Below are 21,874 nucleotides of genomic sequence, written 5' to 3'. Positions count from 1 at the left end.
TTTTTTCCCCTCAAATTTAGGTTGTCCAACCATAGATATCTGATTTAGTGATAATCTTACAAAAAAAAATTTTGATAAATTGAATTATTGTGGAACAAACAAACTCTTGGTACAACCAGATATTCAACCAGAGCTTATATCAAGCTTTGAAAACCCTATAGCAGACCTCACCATCACAGACCCATTCTTCCTCAGAGGAGTCATCTACTCCATCATCTGCATTAACATTCTCTTCCTTCTTTTTATTAGCTCCTTCGGATTCCTCCAAAACACACTTGGGGTGCAAGTCACAGTAGCATTCTTCACAATGGTAAGACCAACCATTTCCTTCCTCCTCACACTGATCACATGTGTATAGCAAACGTCGAGTAAGAACAAGTTCATGCTCTTCATGATACTTGTGCTTCAACTTTTTAGGCCAATCTTTTGCAATCTCTTCAAGTTGGAGTTCTATCTCCTTCATTCTCTCTTCAGTGAAAGGATAGGCATCAGCACCATGAACCATTATAAGCTCCTTTGCATCCTTGGCAACTGTCTGGCCTATTGGTCCAATGGCTATGGCATAAGGGATGCTATACACCTTAAACTTCTTCTTCAAAGACTTCTTCCTCTCATCACGAAAGGGAATTGCCAACCATGGCATCGTCGAAAATAGTTCATCAAATGATGCTTTGTCATGGTCACTCGATACAAAAACAATTTCAAATCTGTCATCTTTTTCCTTTATTTCATTGTAAGTCTTGATCAGCTTGGGCATAAAAGCGCGGCATGGAGCACACCATTCCGCTGAGAAGTATAAGACAATGTTACTTCCGATAAGTTCAGAGACTGGAATCTGAAATGAGAATAACATCTTAGAATGATTCCATAATATGGTGTTATATATAATCATTCAAATATTAGAGATCAGACTTACTTGAGTGCCATCATTCTTGATCAAAAAATCCAGATCCCCCAAAACTAGAAGTGATTCTAGGGTTTGTGCTCCAAGTAAAGCCTTTTCTATTACTGCAAGTTCTTCCAGTCTTGCCTGAGTAAATGGGAATGCATGGATACCATGATTTTCAACTACTTCTGCAGCATTGAAATTTACAGTTTTTCCATCTGGACCAATTATGACCAGCGTAGGAAGGTTTGTGACATTGAAGTATTTAGCAAGCTTATCACGGCCCTTATCCTCGTAAGGCAATGCAAGCCATGGCATAATATCAAAGTCTTCCTTGAATGATTCTTCATCATCATCATCAAGGGAGACTAAAACAACTTCAAAGCTTTCTCCTCTCTCTCTCAATCTCTTGTAAACATCAAAAAGTATGGGAGTAAATTCCAGGCAGGAATTATATGAAGACATTGAGAAATATAAACCCACTGTTATCCCTTCAAGCTCAGCAACTGGTACCTGATATACACGAGAAGAAACCAAATTCATGTCAGGCAACCACTGACAAATGAAAGAAAAAAGTCACAAGAATCAGATTTTTTGTCAACAGAGAGATCTTAAAATTATCTTTACTTACTTTCTTGCCATCATTTGAAACTAGAAAATCACGAGATCTGGACACTAAGATGGATCTCAATGACTGTTCTTTTTTAGCTGCTTCTAGTTGCCCTTTTAGCTCTTCAATTCTTTCTGGGGTAAATGGGTATCCTTCAACACCATAGTCATCAATGATATCAACACCATTACTGCTTACAATCTCACCATTTGGGTCAAGGAATACAAGATGTGGTACCCCTCGAATTTTGAACAATTCATCCAAACGATCTCGTCTCTCTGAATCAAAGAAGGGAAATGCCAGCCAAGGCATTTTACAGAAATACGAATTAAAAGAATCCTCTTCATCATCTTCTGAAACCAATACAATCTCAAGTTTCCCTTGTGGAGAGAGTTCATTATAGACATCTATTAGATTTGGAGTAAAGTTTCTACAAGGGCCACACCATGAAGCTGCGAAATAAAGACCAATAGTCTTCCCCTTTAAGTTGCTTATTTTAACCTGCAATTAAAGTTCAGAATGACAAAAAAATGAAGGATAGCCCATCCGGAGTCAAAAAAAATTTCCAATCTATTTGAATTTACATTTAATGTTCTTGCATTAATGTATCCTCTCAGATAGACGAAAATTATAAGTGGGTAGCACATCATTTCAACAGAAACAATAATGACAAGGAATACTCTTTTAAAAACCCTAATTCATGTAAAAGAAAAAGTAAGTCAATCGTGGAACACACTCGGTAAAAGAGCAAACCTATATTCAGCTGGACCCACATCCATTTGCATTTGGAAGATGGAAACCCAGATTACCAGAACACATCATGCATCACCGGGTGGCTAGTTTCATTACAGATGGTCATCACCATGTTCCCGAACTTTAAGGCTAGAGAATAGGGAAAAATGGTTTCTGGTGTGCAATTGGTTTCCAGCCCAGCTTCTCTTATATGTTTCTGCACATTGAAGGGCATTCCGTGCAAGAAATTTTATAGAGGAAATGATTTAGATTAATCTACTTCTTACATGTATGTGTCCATTGAAAGAACTGGGGGATCACTAAACAACGGCTTTTGCCCGTAACCCAACTGACTGAAGTAATCGTCTGATAAAGTTATGAAGTTTGAGACCTTCAAAAGGATCAAAGAACTAACCAACAAAGAATGAAAGGAAAATGTTGATCACAGAGTTGCAGAAAATAAAAGTATGTGGCCCATGAAGAAGGGAATAGATTGGAAAGCCAAAATCTACCTAGTTGACCCAGTTGAGATTTAAGATCCTAAGAATAAGCTAATGAGATGGAGAAGATATGGAAGATGAAAAATCAGTTAAAATCGCACCTGATCACCGTTTTTCCGGATGAGATAGTCTCTCCCAGGCGTGGAGAGGATCGATTCAATGTCATGAAGTACGATGGGACCTGCTTCTGCTGCTTCTTCCACCATTTCTCCTTCCCAGCCTTCTCCCTATTCACAAGACAGACACCAGCTAGATCTCTCTCTCTCTCTCTCTCTCTTTCTGTGCGGTGTGTATATTATATCCTCAGGCGTTAGTATTGATCATTTAGGTTTATTGTTTAAAGTTTTTCTATTGACTTTCTTCTCTGGAGTGCAATAATAATACATTGAAGGCAAGAAGAATGCTTTTGGCACGCCATCGCAAACGTCACTCAAAACTCGCCAAATCCAAGAGAATGGCATTTACGGGGTGTTCTTTTTCGTAAATATAAGCCATCTGAGTGTTTTACATGAAATTTTAGACTACCATTCAAACCGACCAGTTTCTGGGAATTGACATATCTACCCTTTAATGGCAGGGCTAGTGGTGATGGTATTATGGTAAAGTGGCATCGAGTCTGCTTCCTCCATTAGACTATTATATGATACCTAATTATTTACTAACCAACTGGGAGGGGTCCACCTTATCGCTGTTTCGAAGTGAGCTTTTCTTCTAAATGTGGAGTGAAGAAACGTGAGCATATTTAGGGCACGAGAGTCATGACCCCAAATTCTAAAATTTCTTTTTATACCGACAATATTAGAAAACTCATTATACTCTGCAAATATAATTTTATTTTTATTTTTATTAAAAAATAATTATTATTAATATAATCCCAATATTGAATCAAGGGAAAAGAAGGACTTGTTGCCATGAACATTGGGTTTCATTTTATTTTTCTTTTAATTTTTTTTTTAATTTTTTTTAAGACGAATTAAGCTTTGGATTTAACCCCATACAGCTGTGAAGGGCCAAAAAGAATATCATTTCCATATAATATATCGAAATGTAACTTGAAGGTTTGGTCAAGGTTCGACCTACTACTGTAAATAATTATTTTTTTGATAAACACTATTAAAAAAAATAAGTTTTCATTCATTACGGTGAAGGAAGGATCTCTTAAACCATGAGATTTGACGTCTTGATTTCATTCATAAAGGATATTTTGAATTTCAATAATGGACAAACACAGTTTCAAAATTTCAATATTTACACTAAATCACATTGGAAGGAAACATTCTCTCGCATATCTGGTGCATCTCCGGTGGCATAAAAATTAATTCTAGAGAATTTTTTTTATTACTTTTCATTTTTGGATACTAATCACAAAATTAAGTTTCTTTTTAATGATTAGTGTATGAACTATCTTGGATATGGATTAAGCCTAACGCATTGCAGTTTAGGGATGCAAGTTTGGCCCTAATGGCCTGAATTCGCCTTAGGCCATCTTAATACCGAACAAGGTTTTTAACTCAAAATTTTTTACTCTAATGAGTGTGCCAGGGTTGAGCAAATGACCAGTGCCAACCCACTAAGCCTTATCTTATATTTCTATCTTGTAGATTATTTTTGGTAAATATAGCATTAGTATACATTATTTTATGGGTTCGTAACATGGATCAAGGTTTGCATTTTATCAAGATCAAGTGTCTAATCAAATTTGGCTTAACCCTTTTGCCAATGGAGAGTTAGTAAAATGGTTAAAAGCCCAACTTTCCACGGGGAGGTCTTGGGTTTGCACCAATTCGGCGGCATTAATATTCTTATTCCCATTCAGTATATAAGAAGCTCTTTAAAAAAAAAATTTAATTTTGGCCCAACCGAGCCTTATAGAGTCAAGGTAAGAATTATGACTGCATTTAGGGTCAAAGTCTTATCCAACCCAGTCGTATTACAGCCCAATTTTCTTTTTTTTGGTAAACTTAGAGCTGGATAGGATTTGATCTTCCCTTCCATGCATGAAAATCTTTTGATTCATTTCCTTAAATGCTCATTAAGAATCGTTAATTTCTAAAGAAAGCATACAGTAATTGAAGATTTTCATAATTAAACAGATATAAATCTCATTAATGAATTCAGGGATTTGAAATCTCTAGATTCAGATAACCAACTATAAAGTAGATCCCTATATTCCAAATCTCATAAGAAAGAAATCCGTAACATTATTTACTCATAGAAGAAATCATGGCGACAACCCTTCAGCTTTTTTCTTCTCTTTTCATCCTCTTCCTCTGGGCCGGGCAAGGTTTATTTTTCACATTGAAATGTTTTTTTTTCTTCTTTCTTTTCAAATCTCTATTAGCTTTGCAAACAAGTTAGACTTGAAGAAAAGAGAGTTTGAATCCTTTATCTGGATAGAGTTATATGTTTTTCCTGACATGTTTTTATTATCACACAATAACAGTGGAGCAATCCCCAAACCTGAAGAAATGAGGGTTTGACTCCTTTATATCCAGATAGAGTTATGCGTTTCCATGACATGCTTTATTATCACACAATAACGGTGGAGCAATCCCCAAACCTGAAGAAAAGAGGATTTGAATCCTTTATCCGGATAGAATTATATGTTTTCCTGACATGCTTTTTTATCACACAATAATAGTGGAGCAATTCCAAGTAAATTTAATGTAAGCTTTACGAAAAGAAATTTTACTGAAGCCCTGACTTGTTGATCTATTTTGTAGGTTATGGAAAACCTTGCAGCAAATCCGACATTTCCGTTGTGTTGAGAAAGACAGGGAAAATGATAGAAGGGAGCCCAGAGTATGAAGTCACCATTAGTAACAACTGTCACTGCCCTCAATCTGAAGTGCTGATGAGGTGTTTTGGTCTGGGCAGTTATGAACCGGTTGACCCAGCCATTTGTAGACCGGTCGTCAACACTGACAACTGTTTAATCAACAATGGTAAACCTATCGTGCAAGGACATCCAATTAAATTCAAATATGTGTGGCTGACACCTTCTGATTTCTCTATTGTGAGCTCTAAACCTTGCCGTTGAGTATTTGGTTGGAATTATACAAATGAGTGTATACGAAGGAATAAATTGATCTAAATAAGTAAGACTACCACCTTTGCTTTTTTTTTTTTTTTTTTGCGGTATTTGGTCTTCAATCATGGTCTTGTTTCGTTGAACCAGCCATGGTTAGTTGAATTTTTGGAATGAAATTTGCTGTTTTCTTTTTTATTGAAGGTCATTTTTCGCATTGTATGGGTGAATCCGACTTTTTTTGGTATCAATCTATGAGACATTTTTATTGAATTTTTAAATTTCATGAATCTAGACATTCACACACCATATCAGTTTTGTTTTTCATTTGAATGAATCCAAAGATTTTAAATTCAGATCCACGTAACCAAACAAAGTCTATTATGGATTTTGGTGAGAATTTCATTCTCTTCATTTATACAAAGATTTACTTAAAATATTATAGTTAAAATGAGGTTAAAATAGTCAATACACATTCTTTTATAAAAAAATTATATTTTTTTTATCTGTTCACTTTTCTCACTTGTTCAGTATATTTTTTCTAACAATTTTTTATTTTGACATACTAAACTTATTTTTTACAAAATTCACTAGACTATTTTTCATTGCTAACCAATAATAAATTATTCTATTTATTTCTTTCAAATAGGCATTATAGAGAATGAGAATTGATACCAAAAGAGCTTAAGAAATGTTTCATGTGGAATAAGGATCCCTTTGATAAACCAACTAGTATTTATATTTAAAAAATAATAATTCTAGAAACAATTTTGAATCTTTCTAAGAAGATAAATATTTTTATTAGGGATTTACCCCCTATCGACAGTCCGGATTGTCTCACCCGAAGGCCATTGACCAAGAATTACAGGAGGATCAGCCAAAAGTGGTATGTTAAAGCGGTTAAAGACTCAACTTCCCTAGGGGAGGTATTGGGTTCGCACCCACTCGGCGGCATTACTTAAAGCTACCCCCTTGAGGAAGTAAATCATGGTGCCCTCCACAGGGTTAGGGTAATGAAATTTAATTTTTTCAATGTTTTATTACTTTTTACTTGTGAGCCCCACATAATTTTTTGTTGTAACACCGGAGAGCACAGAGTGCTCCCATCTACGGAGATTATCCACACTTCCTACCGACCCTCTTGTCTCAAATAAAAAAGAGATTTTCGAAAAATATCAATTGAAGGAGACCTGCAAAAGTATAAATATATTCAAAGTGGGCCGAAGCCCATACAGAGTGATAATTTTGATGAGTGAAGTGATGCCGCATTCACCCATTTGGTATCATTGACAAATACTCAGATTCGAGCGGACTGGATATTTGAAAATTACAGGCCAGTTTGGTTGCATGGGAAATTTAAGGGGAAGAGGAAGAAATTCATATACTTAAAATAGAAATAACTGTAATCATTTGTGAAGAGGAAGAAATTCATATACTTAAAATAGAAATAACTGTAATCATTTGTTTTTATTACCTTATGTGACTCTGGTCATCAATTCTCACTTTTCATTTATTTTCCTTTGTTTTTATCAAATAAATAAGCATTATTACATTTAAAATATATCATTTATAAGTCGGACGGTTCAATTGGTAAAAGACCAACTCTTTCTATATGGGAAGTTAGATTTCGAATCCTCACGGGACTAGGGTTATATTCTCTCCATCCAATCGAGTCCGGATCCTCACCCTGTCGGGGGAGCACAGACTGCTCCCGACAGCTTCCCAACCACACAAATACGTGGGGCCCACAGGTAAAAACACTTTTTGAAAAAAAAAAAAAAAACTTCAAATTTTCACCTATGAGCCCCACGTGTTTGTTTGGTTGGGAAGCTGTCTGGGAGCAATCTGTGCTCCTCCGATGGGGGTGAGGATCTAGACTCCATCCAACCCGTCTATGTAAATCAACACGTACTGCCTAGAGCCAACCCATGGTACTCACCGCAACTTGCACCATTTTTCTACAAAATCTTTTTTTTTTTGATAATTTTTTTCTACAACTAGATAATTACTCCGGTCATATGGTATATAAACTAAATGATTACACTAGCCGATATGACTTTGGACAATTAATGCGTAGGGCCGTTATTGTCCCGTCAAAACTAAAATTTCGATCGAGATTTGATATCTTGAAATTTAGCCAGACTGTAATGCATAGGATTGAAGCTTTTTTTACGATCAAAAGAATCGAAAAAGCTTGGATCCTGCGCATTAAATGCGCAAGATCATCAAGCCGAAATTTTGGCTGTAGGATCCAAAATTTCGATCGAAATTCCGATCCCACTGCCCAAAGTGAATGGCTTGATGGTCTACGCATTAAATGCGCAGGACCCAAGCAAGGTCGCAAAATAATAATAGAGGTGAGAGACGGAGGACAGCTTTCTTCTCTCCACGAGCAGGTAGGGCAGGTAGGGACCTGTTAAAGGCTGCAATACGGAGATTGGTTCAGACGAATGGTACCAAGTGGATTCTGCAACAGAAAAGGAAATGTCTGAAAGACTACAAGGAGACTAGTTGATTATTGTGGGACATCCGACAATAGATACAGAGGAATGGGTCCAAATTGATTTAATCTTAATTTCCCTTTTAGATTGAAGTTTAAGATTCTGGTGCCTAGGGCTAGCTGATTTCTTTCTTTAGTTCATTAATGGTGTTAATGTTCGGACCGTGCTGAAGAACCGGTCATGGTCCAACTCAGTGGTTCGATCTGACCAAATGGACGGTTTGACCACTTTGACAACATAAGGGCTAAGAAACAGGGTTGTGATCACAATTAAACTTCCAGGATGTTTGCGATAAGCTTTGTAGTGGAATAGAAGCGGGAAAATTACATGATTAGATGCTTTTAGTTTTTCTTTTACCTTAGAGAAGTCCCACTCAAATTCTACTGCTTGATTTCTAATGAGACTCTACAAACATATCTATATAAATCTAACGGGCCGGGACAATAAGATTTCAGAGACGCACGCCACGTCTTATGGATCCTCCACAGTAATGTTGTTTTCCTAGAGGGCCCTACGGGCAGCTTCGATAAAGTCTCTGATTTCTCTTTGGTACCGGGTGACAACGCTAACAAGCTGCCGCTACTCCCAGCAGCCTTTCCCTTGTCCCCATCGGGCATTAGCATGAAGTAATTTTCTTTGGCTTCAATAGTTCGCATTGAGCGTCCTGCTCTCTAAAATCTTGTTAGTTACTGACTTTCTTGTTTGGAAATATTACTCGAACCCCACGATACGATTGAGCACATTTTTGCAAATAATCAAGCTTGGACAGCCGAAAAGGATTTTGTATCATCACATCATATGGTAAAAGACAATTCGGCTTAATTTTATTTTAGTTTAATGCCATTTATGTGCTTAACTGTTGAGCTTGATTTTAGGCCATTGAATCGCACATTTTGGTCGAGATGGATATCAAAATCTGACGGCCTACAATATCTTGCCTAACGGTTCACCTAATTCATGCCGCTGAACTCGAGCAAAATCATGATCGACCAACCTCAAACCTCTATTTTAATTTAAAAAACAAATTTGCAATAATTAAGCTTATCGATGATACTTTTTGGATTGAAACGCGCTGTAATGTGCAGTTAAGACTTAAGAGTCAGGTGTCACGCGATTGCAGGTGGCAGCGTGTCTCTGTCTTCTTCTTTCGTACGTGCTTGCAACTTCTTGAATTTAGATGCTGTTCCTCCACAAACAAGCAACAAGTGTGTTTTGAATTTCTTACCATATCCTCATCAGAAAGACCTTCAGTTTCAGGGATGGTGAAAGCACTTGTGACCTTTATCCTTCAGAAATGGTCTGACCAACTCCAGCAGCAGTGGCTGCTGCTGGATGGAGTTATTGAAGAAGTTGAATGGATTATAGGTGAGCTCAAGTCTCTGAGACCTTTCCTCAACGATGCAGAAAGAAGAGTCAGAATCGAGAGAGATGAATCAGTGGCTTCATGGGTTCGATTACTCACATGGGTAGTCTTTGAATCCGAAGATGCCATTGATGACTTCATGGTCAAAACAGAGTTGCAGAGCCAGAGCAGCAATGGTAAATTCCTGGGTTCTCTGGAAACCATGAACTTCAATCACCAGCAAAAATTCACTAATCGATTTATCAGAGTCCGGAGAGAATTGGAAAGAATCCACACAGAAATTGATGAATGTGGGTTTAAGGCTTCAACTAGTGAAGCTGAAATTCCAAGCAATCTTTCTCGTGTTGCTGGAGAAATTGTTCTGGTGGGGCGTGAAGAGGATTTGAAGAAGCTGGAAGAATGGCTTCTTGAAGGAGCAACGCAGCAACTTGGTATTATTTCATTGGCTGGGTTGGCTGGTTCTGGGAAAACCAGTCTAGCAAAGAAAGCTTACCACTTGATGCAGAATCACTTTGATTGCTTTGCTTGGGTTTTGGTTTCTGGTTCTGTCAATGTCATTGATATCTTGCTTAAAATCCTCAGAGCATTCTACAAAAGCAGAGAAGAAAATGTTCCAGAAGGACTTGAATCCATGAGAGGGGAGGAGCTACAGGGGGCCATTCTGAACTACTTGCAGGGAAAGAGGTATGGGTTAATCCTTGATGATATTAGGGAAATTAGTTTATGGGAAGAACTAAAATCTGCATTTCCTCTTGAGGGTAATGGGAGGATACTCTTCACCACCAATACTGAATTTGCTAATTTAGATGAACAAGTAATCCATGTTCATAAGGTCAACACCCTATCTAATAGTCTTGCTTTGGATCTCTTCTATAAAAGATCATGTCATGGAGAATTCCCCCAATATTTGAAGGAATTAGCCCTTAAAATGGTGAAACACTGCCATGGATTGCCCCTTGCAGTGATGGCCTTGGGAGGCTTAATGGCAAGAATGGGTACTGATCAAACAGTCTGGAAAACTGTCCTTGAAGATCTCAATGGAGCTAGAAATGTTGATAGGTCAGTGAATCCAGTGCTGCTCACCTGTTACAACTTCTTAGCTCCTCCCCTAAAGTATAGTTTCTTGTATTGTGCTCTGTTTCCCAAAGGCTATGAGATCACAAAGAACACATTCATAAAGCTATTTGTAGCTGAAAGATTTGTCGAGGAATTACCCGGGAAGACACAGGAAGAAGTCGCTGGTGATTACTTCATCGAGCTAGTTGATAGGGGACTGCTCGAGCCTATTATGTACTACTATGACTCCAATCTGCGAAGATGCAGAATGCATGATCTAGTGCATGACTTTGCAAATCAAATGTTCCAGGAGGAGGACTTTGGAGTGATCCACAGTTCAAAAATCACAAGATTCACCAAATGGGTCCGGAGAATTGGAGTTCATAATGACACCAATGGTGCTCTGACTGAGATTGGCAGGTTGAATCTTCGATCCCTGATCATGACTAGGGTTCATCAACTCCCTTCCTACATGAATCACTTGATATTGAGTCCTAGATTATTGAGTGTGCTAATTTTGGAAGAAGTGGCCATTGAAATATTGCCTGAAGAGGTAGGTGATCTGATTCATCTACGCTATTTGAGCATCGTCAAATCAAGAATCAAAGTCCTCCCTGCTTCAATAGGAAAGCTGCGGAATCTGCTAACTTTGTTTGCTGAGAAGAGCAAGGTGACGAGCTTACCAGTTGAGATAGCATCACTACATAATCTGCGTCATCTTGTGGTTGGTGATTACCCGAAAAGAGTAGTGCCGGTGCTGAGTGGGATTAAAAATCTACACAACCTGCAAATACTATTCGGGGTGATGATTAATTTCAGTTCCATGGATGCATTGAGCTCTTTAACACAACTCAAGAAATTGGATGTGGGAGAGGTGAAAGATGGAGATGAGCTTAGAAAGCTATGCAATTCAGTCCAGAAAATGCAAGGCCTTCGTCACCTAGCCATACGTATGCCCTCCAGTAATGTGGAAGAGATAAACAAAGTTCAAGAAATAGGGTCTTTGATGCCTCCACCTTGCCTTGAAGATCTGTACTTCAATGGAAGTTTGAAGGAGATACCCAAATGGGTGGCTTCCCACAACACCCTTCGCATGGTACAGCTTGTTGGAGCTAAATTCATGGAGGATCCATTAAGCACTTTTTCTCAGTTACCCAATCTAGTCTATTTGGGTCTTGAGGAAGCTTTCATGGGGCCAAAGATGGCTTGCAATGCAAGAGCATTTCCGAAGCTTAGGAGCTTGGATTTAGCAAAAATGGAGGATTGGGAAAAGTGGAGTGAAATCAAGGAGGGATCATTTCAGAAATTGGAATACCTTACCATTGGTGACTGCAAGAAGTTGAAGAGGCTTCCACAAGGGTTTCAAATACTCAAAGCCCTTCAAAGGTTGTTGTTAGTAAACATGCCAGAAGAATTTGTTAGCAGACTCAACTTTGGAGGGGAGGACCATTTGATGATTCAATATGTTCCAAGAATACTTGTCTCAAACAAGTATGATGAGAAAATGAAACTATTCTCCTCATGATAAGTACATTTATTTGGGTCAATTTCCATTCCTTGGTTCGAATCGAACCTTGTGTTTCATGCATTTAGTGTGTTTAGCATCAAAGGTCTTATGTAGAACAATTGCAATTAAATCTCCCAAGGAATCCAATTATAATCACTTTGGCTCTTCATGGATTTAGGCACAAAAGCTACTCTAGTTTATGCATTTGGGTAACTCAAACTGTAAATCGATCAAATATTAGGGGCTTTATGGTTGCAACGGGAGTATATTTGAATGAAAGCAATTTTAGGGTTTTCGTGATTTTGATCAAAGTATATGTTTTTCTGTATGAATAAGTAATAAAAATGTAAATTTTTTTGCAACAGCAAAACCTATGAACAGTTCAAAAGTGTGAAATCTTCCAGATTTCTATCCCTTTAACTTGCGATTTCAAGACTAAGAATCTGGGCTTCGAATCGACAACAACTATGAACCTTCAATCCTTGAATTTTAAAATTTAGATTTAAAGTGACCGGAAGAGAGAGAGGAGGAAGTGACATTCTTTAATTGATGTAATAATGCATGTCTCCTGATAAAGTAAACAAAGCAAATGAGTGGAATAGTGGTGAGTGGTGAGGATTTTAAAATTGAGGAAAGGGGGAACTCGTGGGAGAGCAACATTTTTTTGGATTTTCTTTTTAGAGGAGAGGAGAGGAGAGAGAGAGAAACACATGGATGAAGAAATAAAGGAAAGCAATAATTGTTTATTTTGTTTTAAATTGGAGAGAGAGAGAATTAATGGGAGAGAAGAAATAATTGATTGGTTTTATTTTTAGTTGAAGAGAAGAAGTGAGGAAACGATATTCGTGATTTTAGAATTGAGGAGAGAGAAAATTCGTGGGAGAGAAAAGAGGAGAGGAGAAGAGGTTTGAAGAGGAAGAGATTTACATGTTTTGTGTTTCCGATTCGTGATATAGAGGTTCGATTGCGTAGAGAGGTAAGACTACTTCAACATACCTATTTTTTGGCCAATTCATGGAGTTTTTGTTGGGTATTTTCATTTAAATATGTTATTGGAGGGCTTAGGTTGTAGAGAATATATTTTCAGACTCGGTAGAAATCTACATTTCTAATTAAGAATTGAAGAAACAAGGCTATTGGTCAAGGTGGAATTCAAATTTCTATGCTTCTCTTCCTTGGAGGAGCTGGAACAGACCAGCTCTGAAGGTTTTGCTTTATACATTGACCTTTAATTGGTAATACCAATGAAATGAAAAGTTGATAATTTCTGGGCTTCTGGATGATTTTGTCTTGAAATTCGAAACCCAGCTGTGCAAGGCTTCAAGCAGTATTTTCTAGGTACCAACAGCCCAGAAACGACACAAGAAAAGAAACCAAAATTAAGATGACCTTTCCCATTTCGTGGTGTACAAAGACTACCTGATCTCAAATGGGCAGGAAGACTCAATCTAGAGCAGCAGAGCACTTTCATTAGAAGTGAAGAAAACCACTTAACCTGACTAAGTTCCTGTGTCACAGTCCATGAAAAATGAGAAACCACTGGACCTTGAATTCGAACACATTAAAAAAGATGAAAATCTGATGAGAACTAGAAAGCCTCTTAATCAACTCAAACTACAAAAAACTCATACTGATTCTAAAGGAGAAATTAAAAGGTCAACCCCAGGTCTTTTTTTGGAGGAGTAACAAAACACCTTCTCGTCAGCCAATTACAAATACCCTCAAGGAAAATCAGGAATTTTTAGGCCCCTCTCTGACTCCAAAAAAAGGAGATAAGGGAAGGTGACTTTTCAACCAACAACTCCAGCAAAATGAGGAGTTGAGGACTCATGGTTCCAATAAGAGATGAAGATAATTAATATTTTCGGAGGAAGTATTTAAGAAACAGGTGAGATCCCAATAAATCTTTGGAGATTCACAAGATCAAATGTTTGGTGCTTGATATTCCTTAAAAAATGAATTGTATAAATTACCACAAAGGTTGAAAGTGAATCTCAATCACAATAAATCTCACTGTTTCTATTGTTTCTTTGTCTGAAATGGTGGAAAAGTTTAGAAATAATGAAAGGAAAGATTATGTGATGGTGTTCATATCACTGAGAGGACATAGTAAGTTTCTGTCTTATCGGATGCCTTTAAAGAGACATTATTTCTAAAATATTATTAAAGTGAACAACAAATGAGATGAGACTAAAGTAACTAAACCAAGATGAGACTATAAAGTACCTCAGAAACTGGAAATTAGCAGACTGAATAAAAAAAAATAGAAGAAGAAGAAGTTCAATTGAACCATTCCTTACTAATTTCTTGCATGCCAGAATTCCAGACCTCTTTAATAGTTCTGAGTCTTCTGATGTATGATTTGATTTCAGTTGAGTAACACAGTTATACACTGAGGGTGTTTATAGATTCATTACCAAAATCTCCTTGATTGGAAGGATCCATGGAAGGATTTGTTGCTGATGATCACAGTTCACATACACATGGTGTAAGGATGTTGGAAACTGTGCGACATACTATTGAAGAAAACATTCACCTGGGAATCTGCAGGATCTTCCTTTTTTTTGAAAGATTTTTGGCAGAATGCTATTCGGTTTAAGTTTTTTGTTTTTATTTAGGTTTAATTATCAGATTTGGATTTGGGGAGAAGAAGTATGGAGAAGGGGGTGGGGGAGGGTGCTCTCCAATCCCTGAAACTCAAATTAATCAATTTCTTAACAGACACAAGACCTTGAAAAATCTACATTTCTGATGAGGAATGAGGAAGCCAAGCTATTGGTGTAGATGGAATTTTATACTTCTCTGCTTTCCTTTCATAGAGGAGCTAGAATGGACCACCAATGAAGGTCTAGCTTTGTATATTGACCTTTAGTTAGTAATACCATGAATTGAAAAATTGAAGTTCAGACCTAGCTCGCGAACCGTTTTGTCTTGAAATTCGAAATCCAGCATGCAGATTTAATTATTTCAACTTAAACCAGTGTTTCACTTTCACTGTGCAAGGTTTCAAGCAGTATTGAAGTACCAACGGCCCCAAACACAATAAAGAAAAGAAAAATTAAAACGCCCATTCTCATTGCATCGTGTACAAAGAGTACCTGAACTCAAATGGGCAGGAAGATTCAATCCAGAGCAGGCTGAGCAGCAGAGCTCTTGTCTTTAGAAGTGAAGAAACCCACTTAACCTGACTAAGTTCCTGCATCACAGTCCATGAAAAGTAAGAAAACACTGCACCTTGAATCCAAACACAGTAAACTGGCCCTCTTAATCAACTCAAACTACAAAAGGACTCACAGTGATTCTCAAGGAGGAGAACTAAAAAGGCTTACCCCAGGTCTTTTGGAGGGTACCTGAACGCCTTCTCATCAACCAACTCCAAATTATTTAACGGAAAATCTGGAATTTTATGAACTCCAGTGAAATTGGTGTCTGTCCATCTGCAAAAGCAGAGAGTTTTTGAACTTTTAAGAGCTGCCTCAAGTCTTCTGGACTTGACACGGACTTGAAGAAAAGTCGTTGATCAAGTGCAGAAATGCTAACTAAGCTGGTGTTTGTTTGACCCCATATTGCAACTAAGGTGGTGTTTGGAACCTTATTGTACTAGTGCTGCGTTTGGGTGACGTGAATTTGACAAGAGTGAGCACGTCAAAACTGATCAATCTGAACCTGAAACCAAGCAAGACGAAAATCCTCTCTGATGGTTTGGTTTTGGGTTGGCCCAATAACATGTTGAAACTGATTAAGCCGGAACCCAATGGATTGAAGATTGTGGGCTGTACTGGGCTAGCCAAGCCCACTAAATTCAATGACTTTCGATTGAACCCCATATGGCCATATCCATGGGGCGAATTATAGCTTCGAATCGGGTGAACCAGCGAGGCGGTCAATTTACCGAGTTTTCAAGCCATCACCCTTAACCGCCGACCACTCTACGGAGATTCCGAAGCGAAACGCACCAACACAAAGTGCCTGCACTCCTGTCTCTTTTCCGCCAAATGCTGTTCTCTGTTCTTCGAGGAATTTCGCATTTTCTGCTAGAGTTCATCAATTGGTGACTGATATTCTTCAGTTGTCACAGTTTCTTTATTGAAGATGATTCATCACTCCATTTCAAAACCCTCTATCTCTTCCATCACTTCAATCCCAGCTGCAAAACCCAGATCCATAGATTTCTATTATCGACCGGTAATTCGATCTGAAGCTGTTGATTCGAGGAAGAAGGTCGATTCTGAGCTCTCATCTTCTTCTTCGACGACGACATCGTCGCCTTCGAAACTGTTTGAATCCAATGGAGCTTCGTCTACGGGACCGTATCCTGGAGGAATGGGCCCGTACACAGGCAGAGATCCCAACGTGAAGAAGCCAAAATGGTTGCGACAGAAGGCTCCACAGGGGGATAAGTTTCAGGAGGTTAAAGACTCCTTGTCGAGTTTGAAGCTCAACACTGTTTGTGAGGAAGCACAATGCCCCAATATTGGAGAGGTGAGGACTGACTTTTATTTTGGTGTGCTTGTGTAGCCAGAACTTCCTTTTCCTGATTTATAGTCAAATATATGATTTTCTTATTATGTTTATCGTGGAATTAAAGTTCTGGGTTCTTTTGGATCAATCTTAATTCGAGCGCTTGGAGCTCTTTATTGATTCTCAACATTGTGTTTCATGGTATTCAAATAATTGTTGTTCCATTAACTTTCGGTTGGGTGGATACTAAGGATTTGGTGGCTGTTAAATCCATATTCCTCTTGGAGGGATCAGCCTCGTGTATCCCATTTCTTAGTTCCAACGAAAACATCCTAGTGGGAGAGTTCATTTCAGTTAAACTTCCATGCATCAAACCAACCTCTATGTGAGATTTTAATAACTGAATTGGCAAGTTACACAGCTACCTCTATGCAGTAACAACCTCTTCCTGCCTCTGGCCTATTGGTGTTTTTTTTGAATTTCAATTGTTGAAGGTCTGGCCGTTGTTCTTTTTGTGGGATTATGATGACCTCAATAAGAATGGTGCCTTCAAAACTGTGTTGGTGAGCAATGGAAATTACAATACCACTAAGGCCTTCCATTGTTTCTGTATGACATAACTGAGAAGCAAATCTACAATGATCATATTGTGTCTTCCTCCTTCCTTCTCCAATACTAAGATGGTTTTATCATGGTAGGACATTTCAAAGGGGCACAAATAGATGTTAATTGGTCTCTTCATCCAGGGGATATTATTTGCTTGATGCTATTGTCTTGTAAATGCATGTAATAGATGAATCAATAGCAAACGTTTGATTTAACCTGTTGGGCTTAATGAACTCTCTCATTTTGGATATCCTGGACAGTGCTGGAATGGAGGTGGGGATGGCATTGCAACGGCGACAATAATGCTTCTAGGAGATACTTGCACCCGTGGCTGTAGGTTTTGTGCTGTGAAAACCAGCCGGAACCCAGCTCCACCTGACCCAATGGAACCAGAGAATACTGCTAAGGCTATTGCAAGCTGGGGGTAGGTTGTTTAAAGCATATAGTCCATTTAATTTTGATCTTCAAGATGTGATTTTCTATATTCATCTTATGATTGATTGATTTGCATTTACTTTCTGAGATGGCCAGTGAAGACCTCCTTTTCTGTTTTATTCATGTTAGAGGCATTAATTTAGAAGTGGAACAAGTTATAGTGTCATTGTATTTTTTGCATTCTCTGATCGCCAGTTTTCTGCATGTCTCAAGTTGGGGATTGGACACTGAAGATGGTCAGGGAATTCTGACAGTCTGGGTCAGGGTTATAATGCAACACGATCCATGTAAATAGGGGAAAGGAAAAGGGATCCATAGTCCGCACAAATCTACTAAAATTAATTCTCAATCTTCAGAAAATTTATAGGGTATCTCACCTGTTTCTCAAATACTCCCTTCATTGATTTAATCTACATCTCTTATTGGAACCGTGAGTCCTCAATTCTCATATTGCTGGATTTGGTGGTTGAGAAGTCACCTTCTTTTATCTCCTTTTTCTGGGTGACAGCATTAGAGCTGAGGAAGTGAAAAATTGAAAATCACTAGTTCAGTCCTCGAAGTCAGATGTCACTAGTTGTGGAGAGATTTTGGATCTGAAACCTGCATCTGTTAGTAGTTAATGCTGCAGCAATATTCCTGCTTATCTTTGTTTCCCCACCTGCAAATGGAATATTTCAAATGGTTATATTTTATTTTTGTGCTTTCAGGCTTAGTTGTTGAAGGATGTAGGTGATAATACTTTTCCTCTTCATATTTTCTGCAGCGTGGACTATATTGTTCTGACAAGTGTTGATCGTGATGATATACCTGATGGAGGAAGTGGTCATTTTGCTCAGACAGTCAAAGCAATGAAGGTTTATTTATTTCTAAAAGGTTTTAATTGCATTTTGGTGTCACTTGCGTTGACACTAGGGACAGTTGATGAAATGAAATGGTATCATATTTCTTCACAATTTTTTGTACAGAAGCTTAAGCCTGAGATTATGGTCGAGTGTTTGACTTCTGATTTTCGGGGTGATGTAAATGCTGTAACAACTCTGGTACATTCAGGGTTGGATGTTTTTGCCCACAACATTGAGACTGTGAAACGGCTGCAGCGAATTGTTAGGGATCCTCGAGCAGGGTGAGTAGCACAAACACAGTTCCTTTAATCAAACATCTGGGTAAACCTATATCAATTTTCGTTCTTCATGCTGTTGTATATGTAATTAAAGTTTTTCTTCCACTCAGGATCTCATCCATCCTTTCCTCTTTTACTTATTTACTTTGTCTAGATCAGAAGGAAACAATGAAATCCCCAGTATCCAGCAGGTCCATGGGTATATGTTCAACATGGGTTGACATGACCTAGAAATATTATGCTCTGTTCCCTAGGGTCAAGTCTGGGTCATTCGAAATGCATCCAATTATATTAATGGTCTTTTTTTAGGGGTGTATCAGTTGTGGGTGAATTTACTCGCTTTTGAGGTAAATGTGTATCCAATCTGGAATGTCTTTTTTGCTGGAGGAGGCTTTGAAATGTGTCTACCTGCTGCGTGTTGTCCAGAGTTGAGGCAGCGTTTGCATAGTTTTCTTTATCATGCTTTCTTGGTTTACATCTGTTTGTAACATAGTTGATACGTTAACATTAGTCTGCAATGTTCATGACGGTAGAAATGAGTCTGAACAAACTCTTAAAAGTAGCTAAGTGGACTTCCTATGCTGCGCACCTTAAGAACATATTCTTGTCCTGTTTGAATCATGTCTTCTGTCTTGTGAAAGGTATACCAGTCTGAGACTTGAATTTGGCCTGCAGTAGAGCTTGAAAGAGTGACACTTGGGTCATCATGATTCATGAACCCACAGTATTAAGTTGGTAATTACATGGTAGGTTATTCTTGGCTGGTCAGACCTAACTCATTCAGCAACCCTTGGTTTCCTGATTGCATGTGTGGGGCTTGATGAAATGTGTCTGATTATTTTGTCCCTGAGACCTGCTACAGGTGCAACTCCCCTTTTGGAAGTCAGATTGAACTAGGAGAGAGCTTACATATGCTGTTTTGCAATCCTTCGTTGCTCAGGGGATTTATCATGTTCTACTTGTCTCATTAAATTTATTTCTGATTAAATATGATGCCTTAAACTAAGTTTTGGTTCAAGCAGAGCACAAACAAATTCGACCATGAACACTTCTAGGTCTTGATCTGGATCAAAACCTTGACTTGGTTCAAGTTGGATCTAATATGTTAGGTGGACAAGCTCATCTATTTGGTTGCTCAATACCAGTTTCTCTTTTATGGTCTTGTATTTCACTTTTTGAAGTAATAGTAATGCAATTTTAATTTGATAAGCAGGTATGAGCAGAGTTTATCTGTTCTGAGACATGCAAAGCTCTGCAAGGAGGGAATGATAACAAAATCTTCCATAATGTTGGGTCTTGGTGAATCAGATGAGGAGCTGAAGGAAGCCATGGCTGATTTAAGAGCCATAGGTGTTGATATCTTGACACTTGGACAGTATTTACAGGTCATAATTTTAATCCTACTTTCATTGTGCTGGCGCCCTGTCAGCTCTTGTACATTGGAGATTCATACATTCAAGGCCACTATGCTTTCCATTGGAACCTTTCAAGATTCATGTAATCCCTGGCATGCTTTCGTTAATTCTATTCCTGTTCTGGGTGATGCCAGCCCATTAACTATCTGAACCGAATGTTGTGGCTCAAGGCAGGCCATTTGGTATGTCAACTCTGTAGGTTCTGTGCTGGCATCACCATTGCCATACCCAGACCTCTTAATATATTGCAGAACCATACTCAACCTGACCAGCACAACATGCATGTAGCTCCCTAGTTTAACAAGGCAACTGGGAATGTGGTACCCACTGGCTGAAGCAGGTTCTAATACCATCTTTGGTCAGCGAGGTTCATATAGTTCAGTCTGTGCCCAATCCATTAGGGGTGGAGGAGGTGCGCAACCACTTTAAATGTCTGCATTACCATCCTTGTATATTTGTTTCAATAAAGTCTGGTTGAAGGAAGTTGGATGTAAAATCTGGCTGGCCAGCCCACAGTGCTACTGTAGCTTAATTGACATTTCTAAATTCCTGCACTTATCAAGAGTTTGTTGTGTTGTTGCAGCCAACTCCATTGCACTTGACTGTCAAGGAGTATGTCACCCCTGAGAAGTTTGCTTTCTGGAAGGATTATGGAGAATCAATTGGTTTCCGTTATGTAGCCAGTGGACCCTTGGTAAGCGCAGCTTCTTGTATCCTTCCACAATTAGTTGTATTGAAGACTTGAATTAACAGACTGAGTTAAAGAAGCAGAGATAGGTTATATTTGAAAAACAATTAAAGATGTAATTCTTGGCTGTGCAAGCCTGAGAAATCCTGGCAAGATAGTTTTTGCTTCATTGATAGAATTCACTATATAATCACTGCATGAAAATTTCTGAGTCAAACATTGACTAATTAGTTTGCTTTTTGGATAGGTCATTGCATTAAATACTTAATAACTAAAATAACAGTCTTACTGGCTCTTCTGTGACATCCTTTGTTGATTGTTGTAGGTTCGATCCTCATACAGGGCAGGCGAGCTCTTTGTCAAGACCATGGTGCGAGAAATGTCCAAAAACAGTTCCAGCAGTTCGTAGTGCGTCTGCAATTGAGTCTTTTGAACATTGCACATTGAGAGTTGGACTTGGATGATGTGAAGAACTGTGTAAGCGGCTGTAATGTGGCAATCTGGCAATGGCGCTGATTTGGCCTAGTCATTGCAAGATCTAAAGGATGCCAAGCTGATTGCTAAAATTTTGTTTCTGGATTCGTTTCTAGGAGATGGACATCACCTTTATACCACTTTTTTTCCTTGTAAATTGGGAGAAATACCGAGTTCTTAACATTATATTTTGCTTAATTATTTATATTAAAGGAAATTTAGTCTTGCTCGCATTATTGTGACAAATATTTTTCGTTTCACGGGAAGAATGCTTATTCATTGAACAATTCCAGTAACCTCCCTAGAATTCTTAAATATTAAATTCAAAAATTACTAGTAGGTTTTCAATTTTACCGTTAAATGACACTATTTAAATGTTAAAAACCCCCCAAAAAATTATCCTCGTTGGCTCGTTCTAATTATTTACAAAATTCCCAAAATGCCCTTTATAAATCAGAAATACCCCGGCGAAACCCTAAACCTGATTCTATT

The 21,874-nt window shown here is 38.2% G+C and overlaps 3 protein-coding genes across 3 annotated transcripts; 2 read left to right on the top strand and 1 right to left on the bottom strand.

Moving 5' to 3' along the window:
* Nucleotides 1-2: 2 nt before the first annotated feature.
* LOC149025791 (putative nucleoredoxin 1) lies at nt 3-2,992 on the bottom strand. Its single transcript, XM_089146000.1, has 4 exons — nt 2,830-2,992; nt 1,518-1,997; nt 917-1,399; nt 3-835 (listed from the first exon to the last, which is right to left on the bottom strand). Exons 1-4 carry the CDS (start codon nt 2,932-2,934, stop codon nt 140-142), a joined length of 1,764 nt encoding a protein of 587 aa, XP_089002126.1. The 5' UTR covers nt 2,935-2,992; the 3' UTR covers nt 3-139.
* Nucleotides 2,993-9,451: 6,459 nt separating this feature from the next.
* LOC149025790 (disease resistance protein RPM1-like) lies at nt 9,452-12,632 on the top strand. The gene has a single exon (XM_089145999.1). It carries the CDS (start codon nt 9,517-9,519, stop codon nt 12,199-12,201), a length of 2,685 nt encoding a protein of 894 aa, XP_089002125.1. The 5' UTR covers nt 9,452-9,516; the 3' UTR covers nt 12,202-12,632.
* Nucleotides 12,633-16,063: 3,431 nt separating this feature from the next.
* LOC149025789 (lipoyl synthase, chloroplastic-like) lies at nt 16,064-21,613 on the top strand. The gene is made up of 7 exons (XM_089145998.1): nt 16,064-16,665; nt 17,511-17,674; nt 18,449-18,539; nt 18,651-18,808; nt 20,019-20,190; nt 20,804-20,914; nt 21,234-21,613. Exons 1-7 carry the CDS (start codon nt 16,276-16,278, stop codon nt 21,315-21,317), a joined length of 1,170 nt encoding a protein of 389 aa, XP_089002124.1. The 5' UTR covers nt 16,064-16,275; the 3' UTR covers nt 21,318-21,613.
* Nucleotides 21,614-21,874: the final 261 nt, after the last annotated feature.

Source organism: Hakea prostrata, chromosome 2 (assembly GCF_041222555.1).
Source record: "Hakea prostrata isolate BN-2017 chromosome 2, UWA_Hpros_2, whole genome shotgun sequence".
Lineage (NCBI taxonomy): Eukaryota > Viridiplantae > Streptophyta > Magnoliopsida > Proteales > Proteaceae > Hakea > Hakea prostrata.
The sequence above is the reverse complement of the archived record's forward strand: the minus strand, read 5'-3'. Positions and strand labels throughout refer to the sequence as shown.